Below are 25,599 nucleotides of genomic sequence, written 5' to 3' on the forward strand. Positions count from 1 at the left end.
GTCTTCCATAAACATCATTGACAAAATTCCCCAAATTTATTTTTTCCTAAATGTGGATCAAACATGAACTTTCTTACAGTATTCTATCTTGACCTGTATTCTCATAGCCAAGACAAAAAAAAAAACCAGTCCATGTGTATCTATGGGCTCTTATGGTCTCCCTTTATCCTAAATGCAGAATGCTCATTAACACTATCCATGTGCATATCAAAACCAGCATATGCACCATATGTTATGTCAATTGAAGTTTATAAAATTAATTGAAACCCTTTGGGAAAATACAGTAATTTGCAGCACTACATGGACTCCATCAGGTGTTCCTTTAATACCAAGATGTATGCTAGATATTACAGACTGCAGCATTCCTAAACACATTAAAAAAAAAAAAAAAAAAAAAAAAAAGGAAGATGATAAGACCAACATAATATCTATGCTCATGTCTACTTCAGGTTTCCTGAACACTTGCTAGGGATATATTCTCAATCTTTGCATCTGATTTCTTTCATTAAACAATAATTATTACCAAAGTTCTAAAATTATTCCCATTATGTTTCTATCAACACTAGTCTTGCTTCATTTCCCACTTGCTAATGTACATGTTGACATTCAGATTTAAAAATATATTTGAATACAGGGTTTTACTATTAAAGTAATTTAAACAGGTAAAATATGCAAAAGGACACTGCACAAACTGCTATTATTTTGTTAATTCTGATAAGGACAGCACTGTTTTCTTTTAAAAACTGGGGTTCCTACTACACAACATTTTTCATATTTACTTCTTTCCATACAGGGAGTAGACACAGAAGAAAAATGTCTAATTGACATATTAGCCTCAAGATCAAATATGGAGCTCTTCCAGATTAAAGAAGCCTACCTAATGCGTAAGCTTTTTTACCAAATGCAGAGTAGCAGCTGTACTCTGTGTTCCGGAGGTATTAGCGCATACAAAGGAACAGAACTACAAAAATGACTCCTCAGTACAGACTGGTTCCCTTCCCACATCCTCTCCCATAACTATAAACAAAAGGCTAAAGCACTATGGTGGGTGGGAAGGTCAAAGGGAACAGTGGCTGAGGGCCCCCAGCAGGGCCAGACAGAAGTGCCAGATCCACATCCAGGTCCTTGTAGAACCTGCCCAGGTTACACTGGAATAGAATAAGCCCATTCATTCTTTATTTGATAATCGTCATAATACTATTTAGAGTATATTCATTTGTGATTTAGATTATATGTTTTTGGTTTAATCTAGAATATAATACCGATCTTCAACAAGATATCGATTCTGAGACTTCAGGTCACTTCAGAGATACACTCATGAACCTTGCTCAGGTACTGTGAAACCAAGAACTATGACTTACATTTCTAAAAAAGTCATAATGACTTTCAATAGTATTTGATAAGTTTTACATTTTAAGGTGACCGTGATTAAACCTAGTTTAGTGGGGCTGCGCTTTTAAACAAGAGGCAGGAGGGAAGTTGATGAGGAAGAGAAACTGAATTCCTTCATTTTCTTAATTAGACTTTGGATATCAGATGGAAGCAAAGGTAAACAGATTATTTTATAAAGTCCCATTGGTATTCAACTGCTGACCCTTTGCTCCGTCTCATCTCAAAATGAGCCTACTTCCATGTACAAATGTGAGTGTCATTTTTGAAAGCATGTATTTTCTCAGTTATCAGAATATATCATAAACCAGTCAAATGTTATGTAATCACTGTTTAAAATACAATGCTCTCTGTGCTATTGGATATGCTAAATCACAAAATGCTAGCACAAAAGCAAAGTAATACTTTCACATACTGACTTTTGTAGTTTTATCACTTTATACAACAGAGTGGTCATCCTTGTCATTCTCATTGTAGAGACTGTGTTCATTATCTTTTAAATCTTTTGTAAACCAGAGTAACAAAAAATTAAGGACTGCCATGGGATAACAGCATATACAAGGTGTATCTGTACTTTCATATAATACATGCTTGGGGAAAAAATTCTTACACAAATTTGAAATAACAGTAGGCTGGCTTCACTGAGGTAAAAAAGAAGTTTCAAAAGTAGACGTCATAAACAGGAAATATTTTTTTTCTCATGCTGGATGTTTTTTTTCCCTAATAATGAAACATCTTTCTTGCTTAAAAACAAAGAACTAGAAATTAAGCAACCACACTTCTCATAATTATTAAAACCATGAGACATACCTTACCCATCAAACCAACCAAATTTAAAATAATCTCAGATTACACATTACTAGTCCTAATTTTCTTAAACTCTAGATATTGATAAAAACGCCTAAAATCAGCAATTTTATGGCTAACGAAATCTGCTGTTTCACTAAAAATAAGGAAAGAGTTGTAGGAAATTTCAACTTGACTCAGTTATACTGTGTACTTCTTAAGATTGTTAGTTAAATCACTCATGCTTGCATATTATCTTATATTCAAACTCATTGATATGCCATTAAAACATACCTTTTCTAGTTCTATAACCATGCAACATTTCCACCCTTAAATGCTTTGTTTTTGCAGAGAACCTCTGATTTGATCTCTATTAAATCAGACTACTGAGAGAAGTAAACATGCTCCACGTATGCAGAGCAAACTATTCAATTGCTATAGTATTGCATTTACGGTTTTCATGTCCAGCCTGAGGCAGATTAGAAGTTATAGGTTATGGTCCTTCCTAAAGAAACTAACAGAGTTAAAAGAGTTTCAAATTCAGGCTAATTAATATTCTAGTCTGAGACAAACGGATTTCATCCTAATTCTCTTTTTTGCGTATTACAGTAATTTCATGACCATAAGGCGCACCAGACTATAAGGCACACCCCCCAGGAGTCGGTAAAATTCGCAACTTTGTGGATCAGATAAGGCACACCGGACTATAAGGCGCACTTTTTTTTTGCAGCGAGGCTCTGCCCCCAGCTCCCCCCGCAGGGTTGCTGGCTGAGGCCCCGCCTCAACCCGGCAGCCATTGGCCCCCAGGCCCACCTGTACCCAGCAGGGGTGGTGCCACGAGTCACCGGGCCCGCCTTCACCCGGTAGCCATGGGCTCCCGGGACTGCCTGGACCCGGGAGGGGGGATGCCATGGCCCCTTGGCCCGCCTTCACCCGGTAGCCATGGGCTCCCGGGACTGCCTGGACCCGGGAGGGGGGATGCCATGGCCCCTTGGCCCGCATTCACCCAGCAGCCATGGGCCCCCGGGACTACCTGGACCTGGGAGGGGCGGCACCGCGGGCCCCCGGGCCCACCTTCACCCGGCAGGGGCGGTGCCGCGGGCCCCTGTGCCCACCTCCAGCCGGCTGCCGTGGCACTGCCGGCTCCTCCCACGGCTCACAGCTCACACTTTCGGTTTGGCAAATTTCGCAACTTTGTACATCAGATAAGGCGCACCGGACTATAAGGCGCACTTCCGGGTTCGAGGGAAAATTTTAGTCAAAAGGGTGCGCCTTATAGTCGTGAAATTACTGTAATTGAAATATGGTAATTTTCTGCAATTTAAAATACAATTATACAAATTTTACTAGAGAAAGTGGGCATTTGACTCATGTAGAGTATTACTGAAATTATTTTATTGTTTACTGTCCCGTCATTATTCTGTTGCTTTCTTGTGTATGCAATTTTATGCAGTCATTCCATCATAATCCACCTCAGATAATTTATCTTACTGCTAGAAATTTCACTGTGTGAAATTCTCACCATTTAATTAACATGTAAATTAACATTTTTAACAAAAAAGAACTACAAATAAGTCATTCTACAAGCTGACAGCCAATACCCAATTTTAATCCACTCCTTCACATATAAGGTAACCTGACAGTAAATTTTTAAGTAAATTACTTCAAGCTCATATTATTAAGGCAATAATTACATGAGTTTCAGATTCTTAAGAGTTCTACAAACAAGGCTGATTTGTATCCTTACAAGATGACTATGGCTATAAAAGCAATTCCAAAAGTAGCGCGCTCTTCTCTTTTTCTGACTATATAATTCAGATCATAATGTGTTTACTAAAGAATTTAGCTTGGTTTGTGTAACTGAAAAGCTATTAAATGTATGGGAAAATTAGAAGTATTCTTTTGGGGTCTGTGTATCAAAGTTTGTCAAACCATTTCCTAGTCTTGGATCTTAATTTTAGACAATGATTATAAGCAAAATCCCCATTATTTGAGGAGCTTGTTCCTACGGTTGTGCAGGAAGAAAAATAACTTGAGAAATTGTTCTTCTGGTAATATGCATATTGATAAGAACTAATCAGTGAACGGCAAACGTTACTCCTATCCTTGTTTTCCCCTCAGAATTGCGTATTAGAATAAACAATATAACATTCATAATTCTGAAAATGGTGATGAGATCGTGGTGGTCAGGTAAAAGCTTATTTAAAATAGGACTAAAAATGGGATCGGTTTTTCCACTTCCCTCACACTGTCTTCTCACAAGATTGTCATTCCAAAATTCTTCTCATTAAAGAAAATTAAGATATAATGTGACAATTTGAAGACATTGTCCACATTTACAAATTCAACCATGCAATATACTGATCCCACCCAAAAGCCTATATATGTTATCTCAAGAAATTCAACACAGCTTCATATGCAGAGAGCTTTATATTCCTACATTGGTTCAGAATTTAACTTTTGAAGAATATGTATCTCTTTTGTTCCCTCAGGGAACAAGGATGGAAGGATATGCAGACCCTTCTACAGCTGCTCAGGATGCAATGGTAAATATGCTCAGATGTGAAGTTCTCAAACACTTCAAAAAACAGAAAACAGATGTTGAAAAGTGATTTGGAACTTACTTAAAATACTTTCTTTTCCCCCATTTTTCTGATATATTAGATTCTATGGGAGGCATGTCAGCAGAAGACAGGTGAACACAAAAACATGCTGCAAATGATTCTCTGCAACAGGAGTCACCAGCAGTTGTGGATGGGTAATCCAGTAGTTCAGCTGTTTGAATACAGAGTGGAAAGGAAAAATGTGACTTGCTAAGAAAGCCATGCTTTGCATACCAAGACAGTTAGTGTGCAGCAGGACATTAGCCTGAAACCAAGTGTGAACTGTTGGAGATCTCAGACTCCCACTGATGTTAGTGGGAATTTGTAAGTAATGCAAAACTGAACTTTGCCCGATGACTACTGACAGCTGTAGACAGAACAGACAGGCATGAGGATGCCTAATAACTCAGAGAAGAATGCATGATCAAAGAAAGGCAAATGCTACAGCTGCACTGAGTCAACAGATGACACAACAGGATGAGGGAGACTTTTCTTAACTTAATTTTTCCTAAGCAGCCCTTATGAGGGAAAACACCTTGGCAGAGCTGGATGGATTATTTTCAACAAATGTCTGCACACGGAAACACATTGCTGTGTTAAAGCTTTTCCCCACAGAAGTTTTTGTTGGGCGCACTTCAGTGTTCACATCTGCTCTCCCGTAATGAACATAAACACAGAAACGTAAGGGTCATTTTTATTTAAAATAGAAAATCAGACGTAGCTACAGATTGCAGGAACTTTACGTGAGCTAAATTTACGTGAGTTATCCAAATCTTCCATTGTAGAAAATAAACCTATTTTATCCAGTGGCAAGTTTGAGTTTCTGCTCTGCAGCAGAAAAACAGCCTGTCCGCTGACAACTTTATCACTGTGCAGCCAACTGCATTTCTTACGTCAGCTTCCAACAGTAGCTTAGAATTCATTTGCTATCATGAATCAACAAATTCATTCAGCTGACGATGAAAGGATTAACACACCTGCTCTATGTTCCACTCTCTTCCTGAGATCTGAGGGCCCTGCCTGTACTATAGGCCTCCATAAGTTTTATAGTCAGAACAAAAAGAATTTTCCTCTTTCCCTAATAGAGAAAGCACACCCTGGATATTTGCATGTCTGCATATCTGCATCTTGCAGTAAGTGTGCACGTCATGCAAGTCTTGGCTCCTTGCCACAATACATGAATCTTGCCAGTTTTAGCCAAGTCAAACAAAGAAGTTGTCTTTGCTAGCAGGACATTCTTAAAAGTGTCATAAACAGATGTTGCTAGATATGTGCCACACATTCATTTTAGACTGTAGGCTGAAGAATCCAGGGGGAGAATGTCCTAGAGGACAGGTTTCAGACCTGGGCAATATAAACATAATGAAACACTGAGAATAATAACAGTAAAAAATAAACTCAATAGTAATAGTACTAGGGAGAGACAAAGGGAAAAAGAAAAGTTGATCATTATTAATGAACTAGAATAAAACAAGATTTTTTTTTCCATCCCTCCTCAAGTTTTCCAGGAGTTCCAAAGTATCTCTGGGCAAGACATAGTAGATGCCATCAATGAATGTTACGATGGATACTTTCAAGAATTACTGGTTGCAATAGGTAATGTAAAGATATTATTTTACTAGCAGCAGACTCTTAATAAATTCTAGTATATTATCGCTTGTGCATCAAGAATATTATTTTTTTGATATTTTATCCACTTTAACCTCCATATTGTGCAATTAAATTTTCAGAGATAATTAGAAAAGAATATTTAAACTACTTTCCCATGTTTGTATAAATCTAAAAATGTATCTATGTAACACTAGCATCTGACTGAGCAAAACCAGTATCTACTTTATTTGATAACAAATTTTGTGTGCTCAATGATAACCACATTTCCAGCTGATCTTACACACATTAATTAACCAGCCATGTTTTTAGGACTTTGGTGGTATATAAATAAGTTTCAAGCTTTATGTACATTTATCTTTTATTTATAGAGTAACAACAAAAAGATTTCTACATATAAGACATGTGAGTGTATTCACTGATACTTAACAGGCCCTTTGATGGAACAGCAATGAGGACCTCCACCAAACTTTCAAAATTATAAATATAGTTGTATTAGTGAATATTGGTAGCTTAATTTTAACCTGAGGCGTGGACAGCACTACCCAGCTTTATATTTCAAGGAGTCAAAAGCCTAAAGAAATTATTTTATAATAATCTTCTGTTAACCTGTTGCAACTCTTCCCTCCTAGTCCTCTGCATTCGTGACAAACCTTCCTACTTTGCTTACAGGCTTTATAATGCAATTCACGTAAGTAGTCATTTTACTTCATGCCATAAAAAGAAGCTTCCCTATTTTTTTTTGTTTGTTTGTTTCATTTTTCTTAAACAAGTACTTACAAAACAGTCTTTTCGATCTTTAAGGTATGATTGTGTGTTTTAAAACTGTTGCTACCTACATAAATTTCAAAGCAGTAGTGTCTAAGCAACTAAGCAGTAAAAGTGCCTAAGCAGTAGAAGTAAAAGTTTAAGTATTTAGATACCTTAAAAAATTATCTGTCTGGTAACTGTCAAAAATTTTTTAATTGAAGATCTTTTTTTCTATGCATGGTAACTCCCCCTATTGCTCAATGACAGAACTCAATGTGCATTATTATTACTATGTAACTTTTTGTCTTCAAAGTTTAATAAGTATGACTAAAACTTAAATAATAAATTAATGTTACATAAAGACAAATGGTCATACTCCTTTGTAGAATTTCATGAAGATTCTTTAATCCTTTAAGTGTTAACTTCTTTTGACTTTTTAGTGCCACTAGATGTCCCCATTCTTCACACAATTGCATTATGAAAATTTATTTAGAAACAGTTAAAACACATCTCAACACAAGCTATGTAAATTCTAAAGCTATGGTTAAAAATCTCACAGAAATCACGAGGCAGCAGTTTTTGTGAAATAGATTACTGCCCTCATTATAGTTTGAACGGACTCCACAACAACAGTCACAACTGCTACTCACAAACTGAATTCCCAAGAATACTGACAAAAGCTTGTCACATTTTCCTTTTTTAAAAGTTTCAGCATATGGATAAATCACTGGCATATGAGGATCCCCTGTTATTCAGGGGAATTCTATTATTTGAAAACTCTGTAGGATAATACCCTTAGATGCCTTTAACATCTAGGATACCTTTATGGGTATACCTTTTATACGTTATGTACTTACATATCCGATATGGGTATATCTTCATCTGTTAAACATTTGTATGAGCATACACAGATGGGCAAACATATATTGTCCAACTATTGTTTCTCTCATTTCTTTTTTTTTTTTTCATTTTAGGACTTTGGATTTCACAATAAAACAGTTATTAGGATTCTCATTGCCAGAAGTGAGATAGACTTGATGAACATATGCCAGCGATACAAAGAGAGATATGGGAAATCACTCTTCCATGACATTAAAGTAAGTTTTTACAAACTTCTGCGTATAATCACCACTGGTATCACACAGGTTGTACCACTGTTTATCCATTTGCTTTAAAACAAAACAAACAAAACAGCAAGGCATAAAAACAATAGCACATTGTGGCTCAGTTTGATTTGAGTAAGTGAGTAATTAATTATCAACTCAATCTCTGTGATTTTATCCCTACCCAATGCAAGATGTGTATATGAACAGGGCATGACAGTGCGTGCTGAAAAAGTTTGTGTAAATGGTTTCTACACTAATTGACAACATCTCATGCTGATCTGTAAGTCTAGGCTGGTACCACTTCTGTGCAAAATTTAAGTAAATATCTGTTTTTATCCTTGTGCTTCGGCAGTACCTTCACAAACCCTGTTCCTCTTGTAGTCTTGGTCTGTTTCTTAAAACAAAACTTTGACCCTGTTTAATTGCACAAAAAAATGTCTCTTGCTAAGACACTACCTTTTTTATGTCACTATAATCCAACTGCAAAATGTGCAGCAACTTTACGAAATCACTCATGAATTTCGAGTACTGAACTTGAGAATTAATAAACAGATTTGATCCAGCCATTCAAAGGTAGATTGTTTCTAGGTGCTCAAGCAATCAAAGGCCACAGCAAGTGAAATTTTAAAAATCTCAGCCTAAAATCCTTATGAAAACAGTGTAATGTTTTACAAAACCTTACAACAGTCTAGTCCTTGTCACACACCAAGAAAAGAAAAATTCAGAAAACTTATAATCACAAAAATGTTGTTTTTTTCCTTGCAGCATTTTGCTTCAGGGCATTATGAAAGTGCTTTACTTGCTATCTGTGCTGGTGATACAGAAGATTATTAAGAAGATGAACTCTGAAAGCCATGCAAACCTATTTGAAATAGAAATTGAAGCAATATGTAATGCACTAACTGTAAGAGATCCCTATTTTACATAACAGAACAGCAAAATTTGTACTGTACATTTGCTAATGATAAATCTTTCTTGAGACAGGAAAAAACGTTGGCAGGAACATGGTTTTATCCCAAGTTCTAATTAATATTTCTGGTTTTATGATTAATGTAAATTAATGGAGCAAGTGATAAAATTACTCCATGTAAGCACTTGTTTATCATTTAGTGTCACAATATCCTAAACATTTATCAACATGCTCTGGAAGAATTTGTTCACTTCCACACTGGAGAGAATAAAATATTTTGCTTTATTTACTTTTAGCAAGAGGATTTCTTCCTTTAAGGATTTTTCCCTTCTCTTTCCTACCTCTTACACCTCATATTTTATGCTCTTGAACATTATTGTTTTAGTTACTATCAGACTAAGCATCTCCCCCATCTATTATCAGTCACTCACCAGAGTGCTTTTGTATTCTCTTTTACTTAGCTCAGATACTTAACGGCCTTTCCCCTATTCTGCTTGAAACAAAAGTAAAAATTAGAATCAAGTACTCCATCCATTCCAGTACCATGCGCTGGGAAACCTGGAAGACTAAGCACCACTTAGCTTTAAGCAGAGAAGTTCCAGAGGATTAAACTCTGAATTCCGTTTTTACCCGTCTCATTTTAACCATTAATTGAATATTTACCTTCAGAACATGGAGGTATGTCCAGGATGCCCTAGGATCCCGGCACAATTCAATAATTGACTCCTAGTGGGTAACACTGCACCTCCGAGTGAGGTTGAAGGATGCAGCGCTCTCTGCGAACAATCTGAGACAGCAGTTCCCACAGCAGCAAGGAAAAGCGGCAGAGCCCGGCCGCGCGTCCTCGCCCCAGGGAGAAACGTGACAAACGAGACCCGAGGTTTAAATAGCCCGGGTTTGCTCAGGGCAGCCTATCCGTGAGACTTCCCAGCCGGGGCCACGTACCTCCTGTCAGCCTCCTAGGGAAACAGGAGCCAGGCAAAGTGCGGTAATGTTCATTAGGATACCTGCCCGTGGCCTCTCTCCCGCCGCCACACGGTGCCCAAGTGATGTGTTTAGACAGGTACTTTCTGCAGGGGCAGTCCGTGAATAAAGCATTGCTGCACAAAGACGCGGTTACTTTTGTGCCGTTCGCACCTGTCGCTCCCCTCAGCCTCTGGAAATAACACTAATTACAGCGCATCTGGCTTCTTCGCAAATACTGGCATCGTGTTACAAATATACTGATTTATAACAACCTTAAAATCTCTTTCGAATCTCTCTTGAGTTTGAGTCATTTCCAAACACTTCGGGCGGATAATAAAATTGTTAAGCCAGAACTTTGGGAGGAACAGCTCTGGGAGTAAAAAAAAAAAGGGGGGGGACGGGTTGGGGAAGAAGGGGAAGGAAGGGAAATGAGCAGACCACTGTGCCAATTGCTCGTCACTAACAATGCACTAAAACGAAATTATGTTCTGATTTTGGAACTATAGCTGGAGGTAGCTCCCAACAGCTATACCTGGGCACTACGGAGTCACTTCGTTTGGACTTTGCAGCTTTGCAGAAAGGAACAACGACACCTCCCAACGCCTCCCGAGCTCCCAGCACGTGAGGCTCGAGCTCCGCCCAGAGCTCGTCGCAAAATGGCGGCGGCACTAGGACCCCGCAGGCGGCACTAGGACCCCGCAGGCGCCACGGCGCGCAGGCGCTCACGCGCCGGGGAGGAGGCGGGTCCCAAAAGCCTCTGCCCCGCCCCCTTGTCCTTCCCTACTTTTATTGGAGAAGGGCGATGTCAATCTCGAGCCTCCGCCTATCGCCAACGCTCCACTGCTTGCCCCGCCCCCCGTAGCCGGGCGCCACTTCTTGGGAAGTTGACGGCAGGAAACGGCTTTCGGAGCGCAGCGCTCTCGGATTCTGTGGTTGTTCGGCCGCAACGCCCTGGTGCCGTCGAGCTGGAAGTGGTGAGGCAGCGGGACGAGCGGGGCCCAGAGCATCAGCAGAAGCCGCCGCTTGTCCTCTCGCCGCCGCCCATGGAGGCGAGCCTGACGTGCGCCGTGTGCCTCTCGCTGTTGGAGGAGCCGGTGACGCTGCCGCTATGCTCGCATAACTTCTGCAGGAGCTGCGTGCTGGAGTGTCTGGCCTCGGCCGAGGCCGCCCGCCTGCAGCAGCTGCAGCGGAGCCCGGGGCAGACCCGTCTCGGCCGCGGGGCGCCGGGCCCGGGCCCGGGCCCATCCTGCGCCCGGGTGCCTTGTCCGCTGTGCCGGAAGCTGTGCCTGCTGCCCCGCGGCGGCGTCGCCGCCCTGCCTGTCAACACCACCCTGGCCGAGGTGGTCAAGCTCTACCGGTCCGGCGCGGCGGGTGCCGCCACGGGCGGGGAGGCGGCGCTGGGGCCGAAGCCCGGGTCCGAGCTGCTCTCCCCGCAGGCGTTCGGAGGAAGCTGCCAGAAGCACCCGAGCCGGCCGGTGCAGCTGTACTGCCGCATGTGCCGGCAGGCGGGATGTGGGCAGTGCGTCTCCGAGGAGCATCAGGGCATCTTCCACTCTGTCAACCTCATAGACACCGTGTACCAGGAAGAGAAAGTAAGTGCAGCGCTCCCCCTCCGCTCTAGGGGCCTGGCTGGGAGGTTGGGCTGTCCACTGGAGATCCCACCGGGAACGGGTTGTTTTTGCTTAGAACTACAGGAAAAACCGTGGCGTGGCGAGCAGGAGAGAGGCAGTAGGCTTGTGCTGCTTTGGGGCAATAAGGAATTGTCGGTGGGCTGCCAGGTTGTGCCTTTCCGGGCTGCCGTCAGACTGCACTCAATGCACACAAGGGCCCAGGTGGTGTTTCAGTAGCAACAGATCTAAACCCAGCTTACCGAAGGACTTGGAGAGTTGATTTAGGGGTGATGTCGGGGTTTTTTGTTTATACAAGTTCAGGAAGATCTAACAACTCCAAAAACCCACCCACAGATGTTTTGTTTCTAGGCTCTCTAGCTGCGATTGGTAATCTGGGTCACAGGTAATTACACATTTAGGGATAGATAGCTTGGGTGAGTAATAGTAAATGTATAAACAAGATGCTTTACAGTCTGCATAAGAAGGTAACTGCCTGTCATAGGGGTTGATTCCCTGGTTGTAGAAGTTGTGATTTTTAACAAAATAGGGACTATTTGAGTAGAATGAGCTTTTCATAACCTGTACAAATTGAGTGCAGGATGGCCTTTGTACTAGACATACTACTACATAATGTAGTGATACTGTAGAGAAGTAAAGGAGGAAGACCCAGCAATAATACCAGTTTAAGCACCAACAGAAATATCTTGATTATGAACAGCTTTCTGTTTTACCAATGTGAGGCATATAAAGATAAAGTGAGTATCACAGGGTTTTTTTGCCAAACTGGAGTAATACCATTAAAACTCATATTGTGATAGATGTGTGTGAGGGGAGGGGATAAAAATACCTGAGGAAAACAATAAGCCTGAGAACATTACTTTGAGAAACAGCAGAAGAAAGTTTGTGTACTGATCCAGGAAAGCATTAAATGTTATTAAGTGATGTTTTGAATCAAGCTTTTTTTACTGTATTGTTCAGAATATCACAGAATTGATAGGGTTGGAAGGAACCCCTGGAGATCATCCAGTCCAAACCCCTGCCAAGGCAGGGCCACCTGCAGCAGGTGACACAGAATTGTCACCAGGTGGGGTTTGAATGTCTGCAGAGAGGGAGACTCCACAACCTCCTTAGGCAGCCTGTTGCAGTGCTCTTCCACCCTCAATGTAAAGAAGTTCTTCCTCATGTTGAGTTGAAAGTTCTTGTGGTTTTGTTTATGGGCACTGCTCCTTGTCCTGTCTCTTCAGTGCGCACCATTTAAAAGAGTCTGTCATGCTCCTTTTGGCATCTGACTTTGACATATTTATATACATCAATGAGGTCTCCTTTCAGTCTTCTCCAGACTAAACACGCACAGCTCTTGCAGTCTCTCCTCTTAAAAGAGATGCTTCAGACTCCTGATCGTCTTTGTACTCATCCACTGGACTCTCTCCAGTAGCTCCTTGTTTGTTTTGATCTGATTCTAGATAAGCACTGAAATGTATTTATTTTATGGAATGGATAAAGTTGTAATAAGGGTTTCAATTGTCTTGCAGTTAACCTTCTTTAGCACTCTGAAACAAATGAGGATAATAAATGAGAAGCTGGTGAATGAAATTTCAAAACGACCGAATGATGCAGATGTGAGTTACAAATGCTGGATATTCTATGTGCATGTGTGTCTTTGTTTCTCTTGTCATGATGGTTTATTCACTACCTGAAGTATACTCCTTGAGGCATAGATGTGCTCTGAGCTTACTTAGAGAAGTGACTCTGTGTGGATATTGCTATTGCATTTACATCTGTTCTTGTGCTTCTAGACGATGCTGAAAAATGATGTGGAGACAATTGAGCTGAAATTTGGAGAAATTTTCAAAACTCTCAAAATGAAAAAACAGCAATTACTAGAAGATGTTGAAAATCAAAGAGGTAAAAAAGAGAAAGAATTTCAGATTTGGAAGAAAATGAAAGAAACTCACAAGAAGACCATTGAGAATTTTTTGAAGGATTGTGAAAAGCTTGTCCATGAGTGTGATCCTCAGTGTTTCCTAGAGGTGATGGCCTTTTGTTTTTGATATCCCCCTCCTTTCTTGTCATTCCCCGTCCTGTTTTCATCATCTTCCTTCTGTGTCTCCTGGTTTGGTTCATAGTCTGCCCATTCCATCTGATCTTCCTCCCCTTTTGTAGTTGGTTCCTTCTTAACTTCTTCTTTTTCCTCCCATTCCTCCTGTTCATCTACTTCCTCTTTCTGCTATTTGTTTTCTTTCTCTTTAACTTAGTATCTCCCTGCCTACCCTCCATAACGGTACATTGGTTTTGTTGCGAAGATCCAGTACAGTGTGATCACCAGGTTTTTATAGGGAAGCAGCTCTAATCCAATCAGGTTTTTTATTTTTGATTATGTGTTCTTTAGGAAGTCTCATGTGACCACAGTGCAGTGTTCTTCACTTCTTACCACCATTATCTGCCTGATTTAAAACGAACAGACAGCTTTTTTAATAGTATAGTAGCATATTGAGAGCCCATGGCAGAGGCTTTCCTCTCCAAGAAATACAAAATAGTCCTTCATTTGAATGTTTGCAAGTATCTGAACTTGTGAAAGTGGTCAGGTGACCATATGGGCCATGCTTTGAATGCCTTTATTTAGGTCTGAAGGAGTTCTTTTTGTATTTATCACAAAATATTACAAGATAAATAATTGTCACAGACATACTTGTTTAGGTTGGGGTTTTTTGTTTATTTGGTTGGGTTTTTAATATTAACAGCTTTATTTTCTGTAGTTCTATGAAATGAAGAAGGGCCTTTAGTCTCTCAAATATTTTGATAAAGCAATAACTGCGTGATAGTTGGAGAAATGCTCATATCTCACAAATTCTTATTTTATTTATAGGTTGCCTGTGGCTTGAATACAAGGTATATTTTTTTCATGTTTTGTTAGTTCTCTAGATTTCTTTTAGATTTTTAATATTAAAAACAAAAAATAGCTACATTGAATATCATAAGATAAGCAATTTGAGAAGAAAATATTATTGAGCAATTAAGAGACTGTAATACTTTCAGATTTCTGGATGCCCAGTATTCCAAATTTTAGGAAATGTGTCAAAAGTTTGAGTGATGTAGTATCTGGGATTAGAGATAATCAAGCTTTTGAATTGTCTCCTTAATAAAAAGTGAATATAGAAATTCATTAATACTTGGTGATTGCATATTTTCAGATATCTTATTTAAACTCAGGAACACTGAAGCATACTTGAAGCTTTTACAGAAATATTTCGGTGTAAGAGAATGTGTGGAGGTTCTGCAGTATTGTTGTTTTTGTGCTGGTATTGCACATACCCTGTAATGTCTTCTATGGGTTTTTAATTGGAGTAATTTCACGCGTATAAGGTGCACCCTTTTGACTAAAATTTTGGTCCAAACCCAGAAGTGCGCCTTATATCCTGGGGCATCTTATATGTGGACAAAGTTCAGAAATTTGCCAACCCGGAAGTGCAAGCCCACCCGGCCCCAAGTGGGGCCGGGGCCACTCCCCGCGGCAGCCCTGAGCGGGGCCGAGCCCGCCTTGCCCTGACCTGAACCAGTAAACCCTGTGATCATGTGATTCGGCTACTAATTCATTACTTTGTTGCACGTGGATCCTTGCTGCAAAAAAAAAAGTGCACCTTATACTCCAGTGCGCTTTATACTCGTGAAATTACTGTACATTTCTTAGAACCTTTTAACCTGTATTTAAGAAAGAATATTGGAAATTGAGTTCTTTAAAATACATTGTGTTTCAGACTGACATTAACAATGCCTGCTGAAGAAAGAGTATAATTTAGATTCGGACAATGTACACTAAGGAAAGTGGGTGGGCAGCTTTTTCCTGACCTACCAGCACTACTTCTTGCAGTTTTCATTGATTATGAAACCCAATTCAAGTGAACAAGTTCTAAGAAAAACAAATCTAGAGAACGTGAAATTTTATTATTGACATAATTTTTCTGATTTCTTCTCCTTTCTAGTGATTTCTTTATAAAAGATTTTTTTTGTATTTGGAGGTATAATTTAGCTGCCATATAAGCATGAAGAAAAAATCCTTAAGTTGGTTTATTGTTTGGTTTTTTTTTTTTTTCCTTTTCCAGAATGAAAACTCAGCTTGATGTTATGAATATAGCATCCAACTTGGAAAAGCCACCAGTGTATATGCCAAAGAAGATAGATATCAAGTCTGTGGTTAATGAAATCTTAGCATTGGAGTTAATACCTGTTGATGCAGGCATTATTCAAGGTGGGGAAGAAGAACTTAAGACAAGGTTTGGGCAGTCTAGAAACCTGGAATTTGTGGAAGCAATTGCTAATAAGCAGTCTTCGTGGCAACCACATGCAGGAAAGCATCTGAACAAATTAAATGAATGATAAAATCATGAGGGGTTTTTAAATGGGTTTTACAAATCTACATTCTCTAGGAAGTTCCTAGGCTGTATTTCTGGAATCTGCAGATCCATACTTTTCATAGCCAACCGACAGCACCACTGTCAGAAGTGTGTTGCTGAATTAGATAGGCCTTTGCTATAGTGTCATGCAAATGTTGGCTATGCTCACATTAAGTGCCTTTACCTCACAGGAGGAGGCCAGGCATATCCAGCATTTTAAAAAATGTATTACATAGGCTTCTTGGTTTATATCACATAAAATTCATCAAGGGCTAGGGTCTCACTTAGGACACTATATTTTTGTTCTTAAATGGAATCTGTTTAGCTTCACAGGAACCATTCAGTGTTTTGTATATTTAATGTATTGTCCACCACTATCCCTGTGTTCTTTCTTATAGAACTACCTTATGAAGGAAATGAGAGCTCAACTCTACTTAAAGATATCTTAAAGCAGAATACACCCAACATATTTCTTGTAAGTTTTTGGCTATGTGGTCTTCAGCATGGTATTGTCTGTTTTGGCTTATCAAAATGAAATATAATGTGTGCTGCAAAATACTTTTCAGCCTGTACCAGGACAGGATGAAGTTGATGGCCGCAGGGTCCCTACTCGCTTTATGTCAATATCAGAAATGTCAGCATTTCAGAATATGAGCCATGAGGTATGATTGAACATCAGTTGTAAGTATGGCTAAGTTACTATTTGTTGTGATGCAACTTTCTAAATAAGCTTTTAAAATGTTTTTCAGTTTCCTAAGTAACCTTTCCAATTCTAGAATGAAATCTGACTAGGTATTAAAGCTTTCAGAATTTTACTTTTTTTTTTTTTTGCCTTTAGGAAGCTGAAACCTAATCTTACTACTGACTTCAAATGCTTACTTTTATGTTTGGTGTGGCTTTTTGAGTCACATCTGTAGCTTTCTAATCTGAATAAACTTCCGTAGTGTATATTTGAAGAGGAAAACATCTGCCTGTGTTCTGTTTCTTGAAGAATAGAGTTCAATCTTGTAAGACCAAATAATAATTTGACATGAAACTGAATTCAGTCCTTTTTCTTACATTTTGAATGATGTAGTTATATAACTAGATTTTAGATTTTTTTTTTTTTTTTACTTATGAGCAGCTCCATGTGGGTGGCTGAGTATTGTTCTGTACAGAATGATTCCAGATACAGTTAGTGAAGCATGGCTGGCAGTGAATCACATTATGCATGTTCTCAGAATACTGTGGCAGGTGATTGAATTCAAAAGTTGCTTAGGTCCTTTAAATATAGAATTATATTTTTCTTGCATTATTTTGGAAAATACGTATTTCTTATTGCCATTAAAAATGCAATTACAGTAGTTTCACAAATACAAGCCGCACGGATTATAAGCCGCACCCCCGGTGCCTTGACAATGTTGCTGTCTTTGTCAATAGATAAGCCGCACCCCGAATATTAGCCGCACTTTCGTTCGTAGCGAGAATCCGTGCGCAGCTTTCACAAATTGGCCAATTAGTAACAGGATCGCGGCATAGCGGGCTTTACTGGCTCGGGGCGGGGCCAGGAAGGTTCGGCCCACTCATGGTTGCCGACGGGGCCGGGTGGCCCAGCTCAGCGCCACGGCTCGGCGGGGCTGGCCGGGTGGTGCTGCCGCCGCCGCCGGGCTCGCTGGCCCCCCTCTCCCGTCAGCACCGCCCCGCTGCCGCGTTCGCTAGCCCCGCCACCGGGCTCGCCGGCCGCGCCGCATTCGCTAGCCCCGCCGCCGGGCTCGCCGGCCGCGCCGCGTTCGCTAGCCCCGCCGGCGGGCTCGCCGGCTGTGCCGCGTTCGCTAGCCCCGTCGCCGGCCGCCCCCTCCCGTCTGCACCGCCGCCGCGTTTCCTCGCCCTGGCCGGCACTGCAGACCCCTGCACCGCCGGGCTCCCCCACCCTGCTGGCCCCGATTCTGCTGGGCTTCCCCCGCTGCCAGGCAGCCCCACCCACCGGCCTTCCTGCTTCTGCCATGCTCCCCTGCACTGCTAGCCCCAGTTCTCCCGGGCTCCCCCGCCCTGCTGGCCCGGGCTCTTCCGCCCCCCTGACCCGCCCTGCTGGCTCAGGCTCTGCCGCCCGCCCCCCACACTGCTGGCCCCGCCTCTGCCAGGCTTTCCCACCTCTGCCGGGGCCGGCCGGGCTCCAGCTTGGCTTGGGGCTGCCGCGGGCTCTCACTTCCGTGTTGGCAGCTTTTAGAATTTTGTTAATGTATTAGCCGCCCCGGAATATTGGCCGCACTTCCGGGTTTCCACCAAAATTTTGGTCAAATTGGTGCGGCTTGTATTCGTGAAATTACTGTATATATAATAACAAAAAAGAACAAAAACCCCATCATCTAATCTAATTTAATTTCAGTTAAGGCTGTTTTTCATGAGAATTTGATTTGAGACTGTTGCTTAATATCTAAGTTAGTGTTTTTATTTATTTTTGATTTTGATAAATGCAGTTTTCTGCTGTCTTCTCTTTCAAAACCTACTTTGTCATTAAAGTTCTATGTGTATCTTGTTCAATTGTCTTTAAAGCACCTTTTTCTGTAATGTCTTGTGTTCTGTTCCCTTCCAGTAGCAATGGAAAAATACATTATAAATTCTCTAGAATTTCTCTCTATTGGAAAACTTTTCTTTAGTCTTAGTATTGAGTTTTATAAACTCTAAATTCACAAATGCTATGTTAGATAACATGATTTTTTTTTTTCTTGCTGTAATTACAGGAGTTACGTTACAAATACTATATGGAACTTCAGAAGCTCACCAATGTATTTAAGACTCAAAATTTCCCTGCAAACAAAAAGTATAAATTTGTAACTGCTGAGGCCTCCAAGGATAACTCCTCAGGAACTTCTTTTATGTCTTCACCTACCAAAGCAAATAACACAGATAAAATAAAAATGGGAACTCTGCGAAGAGGAGGTGGCTTAGACAAAAGAAACGTTTCTGGAAGCAGCGCTCATGGCATCCCATCCACAAATACGATCTTTTCTGAAACAAATGGTGACTTAAAATTATTTAATGAGGGAAGTGGCCAGGAAGTATCCACTCCAGCCTTGTCAGAAACCTCTCCAGACTTGTTAATTAAAGAAAAATGGTCAAGACAGGCACCAGCAGGTACTGTTTCCAATGAAATGAACTCGGATTCTAGCACTTCATTCAACTTAAAGCCAGTAGAAAGAGTGACTGTTTCTGTTTCAAATTCAGAATCTGTAGATGTTTCAGCAGAGAGACCTTCAGGTGTACCTTTTACTTTCGGTGCATCTAACAATTCATTACCAAGATTTAGTAAAGATAGAGGTACATTTTCCTTTAAAAAGCAAGACAAGAGATGTGCTTTCCCTCAGTTTTATTTAGGGAGATGTGATAAGGTGGATAAAACCAATAACCAGGATAAATACGATCCTGAAACCAAAAACACAGTTTGTGGTGCTTCAACAAGTCCTAATTTAGACTCGGCAGAAAGTGAGAAGCAACACATTTTGTTTCCCTTTGGAGATTCAGAAAGAAATTGGTTTGCAGGGCCTGAAGTTAGCAATTCATGTAAGGTGTTACCATCATCCTCATTTTTTAGCCGATCTGAGAAGCCATCTGACAAAGAAACATTATCTCACATGAGGGAAAAAACACCTTGTGCAGAGGAACTTGCAGGATATGGTACACAGAAACCATGTGTCTTAGGGGAACAAAACCCTCACACCTCAGAATCCAGCACAACTGGAGCTTGTGGTACTTCAGAAACCAACACTGAAGCTGGGGTGAGTGGTGTCTCCAAGACCCCCCTTACCACCAATATTTGTGCATTTTCTTTCAAAAGTAATTTCCCTTTGCCTTCACCAGTATTTTCATTTGGAGGCATAGTCCGAAATACCTCTGATTTGCTGACTTCTTCCATGTTTTTTTCTGGAAACAGAACAGAAAAAATGGATAAGGAGAAGATGAAATCTCCTGACAAAACACTTCTAAATCTAGGGAAAACTGTGTCTCCAGAGTGTGCAGATCCTGTTTCTCTTCAGAGCCATCCAAAATGCGAAGGCTCATGTTTGCCGATGAGCTCATCTAAAAACACTGACAATGCAGAAAGGCTTGGTGATGATAACACTCCTTGTCAACCTTTATGTTCAGGAGTCCTTCCTATTGAATATGAGAATGCATCTTCCACTCAACTCACCACAGCAACACAACAACAAAAAAAGGTAAAAGATGAAGAAACTCTTGCTGAAAACAGCTGTGTGTGTGCTAGAAGGGAGGATGAACCTGAGCCTGTACAGTTTCAGAACACTCCTGGCACATGCAACAATCCATCTTTAGGAGGTTTTGTGCTTGCAGTAAGTGAGACAGGAGGAATGCTAAGAGACAACACTTCTGACACTTAAGAGCTAAGTCAAACATCTGTCTCTACTGATACCACCCATACACCAGAATATTTTTCTATTGCTGAACACAAAATGTCTGGTAGAAGAAAATCAGATATGAAGAGAGACTGAAAAGGAAAATAAGCTGGAATTAAATAAATGCTACTTAATACATTAAAAGGTGGGGATACTTGCGATTCTACAGCTGTTCTCCCCACTTCTTGCCAGTCAAGGTATCTCTGTGTTGGAAACTTAACTGCTTTTGAACAGTACAATGCAATGAAGTGATTTTTATATTATAGTCACAAACTCAAAAAACAACCAAAAAGGTCATGTCCTGCTCAAGACCAAAGCATAGCCATAGATGCTTCATCTTCAAGAATGCGAGCCTTCTGGGGTATATTTGGGGGATGGGGATCTGAGTTGTCCCAGAAAACAAGTTGGGGGAAGCTTTAGTGGCAGAAGGCAGTAAATTGCTGTCTGTGTACAGCAGCATTTGTACTTAAATGGGTAAGAACAGCCAAGAGCATTCACCTCACAGGCAGGGAGGGAGGAGAGCCACAGCGAAAATAAAGGATATTGAAGGCATTACTAAAAATTGTTTTGCTTATCTCCCTGTTGTTTGCTTATCTCCCTGGCTGTTTCCTTTTCTGTGATGTGTTTAACTTACGTTGAAGGTGTAAGTTTTGAGCGTAATTTCAATAATTTCTCTTGCGTTTTTGAAATTAAGGATCATATTGGTGTTCTTGCTATACACTGCAGAAGGTGTCAGCTACACTTCTGAAGTGCTGCCTTCAGGAAACAGATAAATTAAATTTCATAATTAAATTTCAGCTTCTTGGTAGTAGCTTGGGAATACTTGCACAGATGAACTTGCTGTTTTATTGAAAGCTTTTGGTGAACCTAGCTTTTAAAACAAAAATTCCATTTAAAATCTGTGTGTAATGACAAGAAAGAAGGAAAACAGCGCATCTCACTAAATGTATTAATGATATAAAACTCATGGAATTTTAGTCTGAAAATCGATACAAAGTTAGGATAAAAAGACCATCTTTTCTACTTTGCTGGCCATTTTGTTGGATCCAAGAGATAACTGTGCTTTAGTTATTGGAATACACAAGACAGGGGTACTATTTCAGAATAAAGCTATATTTTTTACTGTTCATGCTTCTGCAAAAGCTGATACTAGGCTTTAAAGAAATTAATTCTGTATTAGATAGATATGTCAACTGGTAAGTATTAAAGCAAAGTGCAGAATATTTAAGTTCCTTCAGAAGTTTTCACTGGCTCTTGGAAAAATCAATAATCTGCTAATTACCTCTGTAACTCTGTAAGAAAAATATTACTTAAAGTCTCTGCAGTGCTTACTAATATACTTACTATGACATAATACTTAGAGAAACTATTCCTGTTTCAGGAAACGTTGACCTAATTTGATTTGTGATAAGTTCTTGATCTCAGTTTTTCTGTGCCAGTGCATTCCTTTATTAAATATGCTGAAGAAATAGTTTCTAGTATTTATAACAATTAATAATACTGCTTTTTTGTCTGCATTATAGTAAGGAAGGTGGTGAAAATCCTCTTTATGGTTAGTCTTTTAGTTCTTCATCTCTTAAATATTACTGTATTTCAATTTTCTCCTAAGATTTTAGGAGAAAATTGCTGCTGTTATCTCTAGACATTCTTGTCATGTTCTGCATGTGTAGGAGAGAAATGTTACTTCAAATCACTGGAAGACAAAGACTGAGGAGATGATAATGGTAGAAACTGTCACAGGTGGAGGTTGGTCTCACTAATAAAAGTGAGAGAAATTGAAAAATTTTAGAGTCAGATGAGGCACCTGTAAAATTCATTGCCAGAAAGTTGCAGAAAATGTTTGTTTTCTTCCACAGTGACAAAAATATTCTTAATGAGCTAGGGTTAATCAGAACTATAAAAAGTTTCTGAAGCTTACATATTTTCAACCTGTCTTCTGTCAAGTTCTGTTATTTCATGAGAGTTTGATAAAGTTAAAATTCCATGCAAATACGTTTACCTTAGTGAAAAGACACTATCATAGACTTATAAAGCAAATAGACAACTATGCTGCTTTGAAAGTAGAAGTTGTGGATGAGGGGGTTTGCTACTGTCCTAGGGCTACTTTTCAAGTGTTGTCCAAGTGCCTTGTGGATCAGCTTTCAGGTTTTACAGGGCAGGTAAGATTCACACAAAAATCCCCAACAACAAGACACTTGTCCATTCCCTTGGCGATACTATGTTGACCCAGAAGGGAGCCCTTCCCCTGTTCCCTGAAAATGATGTGAGGTACAGAATAATCTCTGGGTTTTGGGCATGCCTCCTCCTGACTACTGTAAAAATTAACCCTGTCCTGGCTGGAAGCAGGTCAGTGATCTTGAATGAACACCAGAGCGAATTCAAAGAAATGGGATTCAGAGTTGTCTTTAATGTGTATTTTGCTTATTATCCATAGACAATAACTTATGCCACTATCTTGGTCATCATAATAAAATTCTGTGTAGTGGTGAGGACTGATGTCAAAAGCCTCACTTTCCTAGGTCATCTAAACTTAGGTACGTGTGTATATTTTTTCAGATTACAGGTAAACAAAAAGGCAGTGTTAAAGTGAAGCATTTGTCTGAAAATACGGCTAAAAACTTTGCCCTTCCCCCCAAAAAATCGCAAACATAAACCAAGACAAAAAAGAAAACTAAAAAAAAAATCCAAGGAAATAATATACTTTACTAAACTCAGTAATTTATTTTACATAGTCCTGTACTTTCTGATTCCTTAAGGTACAAGAGGTAAAAAATGAAGCAATTCTACATATGGCTGGAAAATTTTATTATTCAAACTTTGTTGTATAAAGTCCTCTATATATTTCAGATTTAGTAAACTAAATTTGCAGGCCAGTTTGAAAGATTTTATAGTGCTTCCTGAAGATACTACTTCATGATTTAATAGAAACAAAACCTTAGAAAACAGCTAAAACAATTTATTTTATTATATTTGTACTTGTTGAACATACTTCACAAAAGAGCTAAAAGTTTCTAGGGCTGAAAATTTCTCCTGAGAGGCTAATCTCTCCAGATGTAAGAACTGTGATGTTTGTGTTAATATATACCTGAAAGCTATATTAAAATACGTCACTGCCTGGAGAAAAAGTGCAACTGAAAGATAAAGTACAATTATTCAGTTTTGTAACTGTTTAAAAAAAACTACAATTTATTTTTTAAAAAAAATTTAGTTGACATTAGAGCTGTTCAAATGTCAATTTGTAAAGGCTAACTTAATAAAGCCAACTTTGCATTATTTTGTGGTTTTGTTTCACTGTTGTATTATGGGTTATTAACTAAAACTTTATTCTGAAATTGTATTTGATAGCTCAGAGCTGGTGACTTTCTAACTCAAAGACTGCTGATCTGTGTGGTGGGGTGTTAAATACAGTAATTTCACTATTATAAGCCGCAGCATTTTGACTAAAGTTTTCGTCCATACCTGGAAGCATGGCTTGTATTCCGGAGCGGCTAGTATATGAAAAAAAGTTCAGAAATTTGCCAACCGGAAATGCAAGCATGCAGCAGTGCCAAGCCGAGCCTGCCCTGTCCCAAGCAGGGCCAGGGACCGCCGGCGGCCGCGGGGGAGCAGGGCCGGCAGGGGACGGGGGAGCCAGGTCAGGGCAGCTCCGCGGCAGGGGAGGCAGGAGCTGAGCCGGGCTGGGACAGCTCCGCGGCGGGAAAGGTGGGAGCCAAGCCGGGCCGGGGCAGCTCCACGGCAGGGGAGAAAAGAGCTGAGCTGGGGCCGTTCCCTGGCGGGGGAGGGGGGAGCCGGGCCAGGGCAGCTCCCCGGTGGGGGGGGCTGAGCCAGGGCAGGGCAGCTTCCCAGTGGCAGCGGGGGGGCCGAGCCCCCATGACCCTGAACCAGTAAACCCCGCGTTCCTGCGATTCTCTTACTAATTGGCAACTTTGTGAAAGTTGCACACGGATCCTCGCTGCAAACAAAAGTGCAGCTTACAATCCAGTGCGGCTTATATATGGAGCAAAAACGAAACGTTGCCGACATCCCGGAAGTGCGGCTTATAATCGGTGCGGCTTGTAATGATGAAATTACTGTACTGTTGCTTTGGTTGGTTTTTGTTCTTCAGGTAACATACTTCACTTTCTCTTCGTAGTTTTCTTCCAGCTGTTTAAATGCCAGTAGAACATTATTTGGATCATCGCAGTTCACTCAGACTTGTTCTGGTTTAATTAAAAGAAAGGGATCATTGTTCCCTTTTAAGTTGCTTTAAAAATGAAGTACATATTTTATTCTAAAATGCACAAATTTATCGCACGAAATAGATTTAATAAGGAGTGAAAAATCCTTGAATGCATAGTAAGTATCTTTATTTAACCTAAAGGAAGAAAAAGTCAAATAGATATGCACTGGAACTGTTTTGTTGTTAATAAACCCTGTTGTGTATGTGGTGTAGGGATGCAGAAAGCATTTGGCATGACTTTAATTACTGATATATTAGTTCCCTGGGATCACTGCAGAACGGCTATAAGCTTAAACTACTAATGCTGCAGAGGGTCATGTTTCTATAATTATATTGAGCATATAAGACTCATGAGTAGTATTAGAAAAGATAATTCATTAATATTATAATGAGAACATGGTTTCAACTGTTTAAATAACCTGTTGCAAGCTAAACTGGAACACTGAAGACAAATCTACCGGCTAAATTGAGCAGGAGATTGTGTGAGCTCTCTATCAATGATGAAGACCCTATGTCTTACAAAAAGTACCACTGATTACTGAAATGGAACTTAATAAACTCAGGTCCTAGTAATCAAGAATACCACCTGTTTTGGGTTTTTTTTTTGGTTGGTTGGTTGATTTTGGGGTTTTTGGGGGGTTTTTTTGTTGAAATATTGGATCTATTGAAGCTTTTGGGTTTGAAAGGACCTTAAGGGCCATCCAGTCAGTCTCCTGGGTTGTTGCAGTCTTAGGCATAAAATCCAGGCTGAGCAGGAAATGGATTGAGCCCTGCAGAGAAGCACTTGATGGGGGGGATGATGGTTGATGAAAAACTTAACAAAAGCAGCAATGTGCACTCACAGCCCAGAAAGCTAAGGGAATCCTGGGCTGG

General features: G+C 40.3%; 2 protein-coding genes across 2 annotated transcripts in view; both read left to right on the plus strand.

Annotated features, from left to right (window-relative positions):
• ANXA10 (annexin A10) overlaps positions 1-9,076 on the plus strand; it is a 33,954-nt gene extending 24,878 nt beyond the window's left edge. Inside the window, exons 5-12 of the mRNA XM_033060703.1 lie at positions 794-884; positions 1,253-1,332; positions 4,668-4,721; positions 4,840-4,933; positions 6,279-6,374; positions 7,019-7,077; positions 8,111-8,233; positions 9,008-9,076. Of these exons, the coding sequence (XP_032916594.1) occupies positions 794-884; positions 1,253-1,332; positions 4,668-4,721; positions 4,840-4,933; positions 6,279-6,374; positions 7,019-7,077; positions 8,111-8,233; positions 9,008-9,076 (666 nt within the window). The remainder of the gene's footprint in view (positions 1-793; positions 885-1,252; positions 1,333-4,667; positions 4,722-4,839; positions 4,934-6,278; positions 6,375-7,018; positions 7,078-8,110; positions 8,234-9,007) is intronic.
• Positions 9,077-11,400: 2,324 nt separating this feature from the next.
• LOC116996824 lies at positions 11,401-23,780 on the plus strand. The gene is made up of 8 exons (XM_033060846.2): positions 11,401-11,710; positions 13,261-13,347; positions 13,525-13,758; positions 14,595-14,617; positions 15,829-15,974; positions 16,518-16,594; positions 16,686-16,781; positions 18,840-23,780. The coding sequence occupies exons 1-8, from the start codon at positions 11,612-11,614 to the stop codon at positions 20,490-20,492; spliced, it is 2,415 nt and encodes an 804-aa protein (XP_032916737.1). The 5' UTR covers positions 11,401-11,611; the 3' UTR covers positions 20,493-23,780.
• The last annotated feature ends 1,819 nt before the right edge of the window (positions 23,781-25,599 follow it).

This window comes from Catharus ustulatus, chromosome 5, assembly GCF_009819885.2.
Source record: "Catharus ustulatus isolate bCatUst1 chromosome 5, bCatUst1.pri.v2, whole genome shotgun sequence".
Lineage (NCBI taxonomy): Eukaryota > Metazoa > Chordata > Aves > Passeriformes > Turdidae > Catharus > Catharus ustulatus.

What these genes read in the sequence shown, in the direction of transcription:
- LOC116996824 (XM_033060846.2), top strand. Translation starts at nt 11,612, where the DNA reads ATGTGCCGGCAGGCGGGATGTGGGCAGTGCGTCTCCGAGGAGCATCAG. An exon ending in CCGTGTACCAGGAAGAGAAA is followed by an intron (nt 11,711 to 13,260) that starts GTAAGTGCAGCG and finishes ATTGTCTTGCAG; the next exon opens with TTAACCTTCTTTAGCACTCT. An exon ending in AACGACCGAATGATGCAGAT is followed by an intron (nt 13,348 to 13,524) that starts GTGAGTTACAAA and finishes TTGTGCTTCTAG; the next exon opens with ACGATGCTGAAAAATGATGT.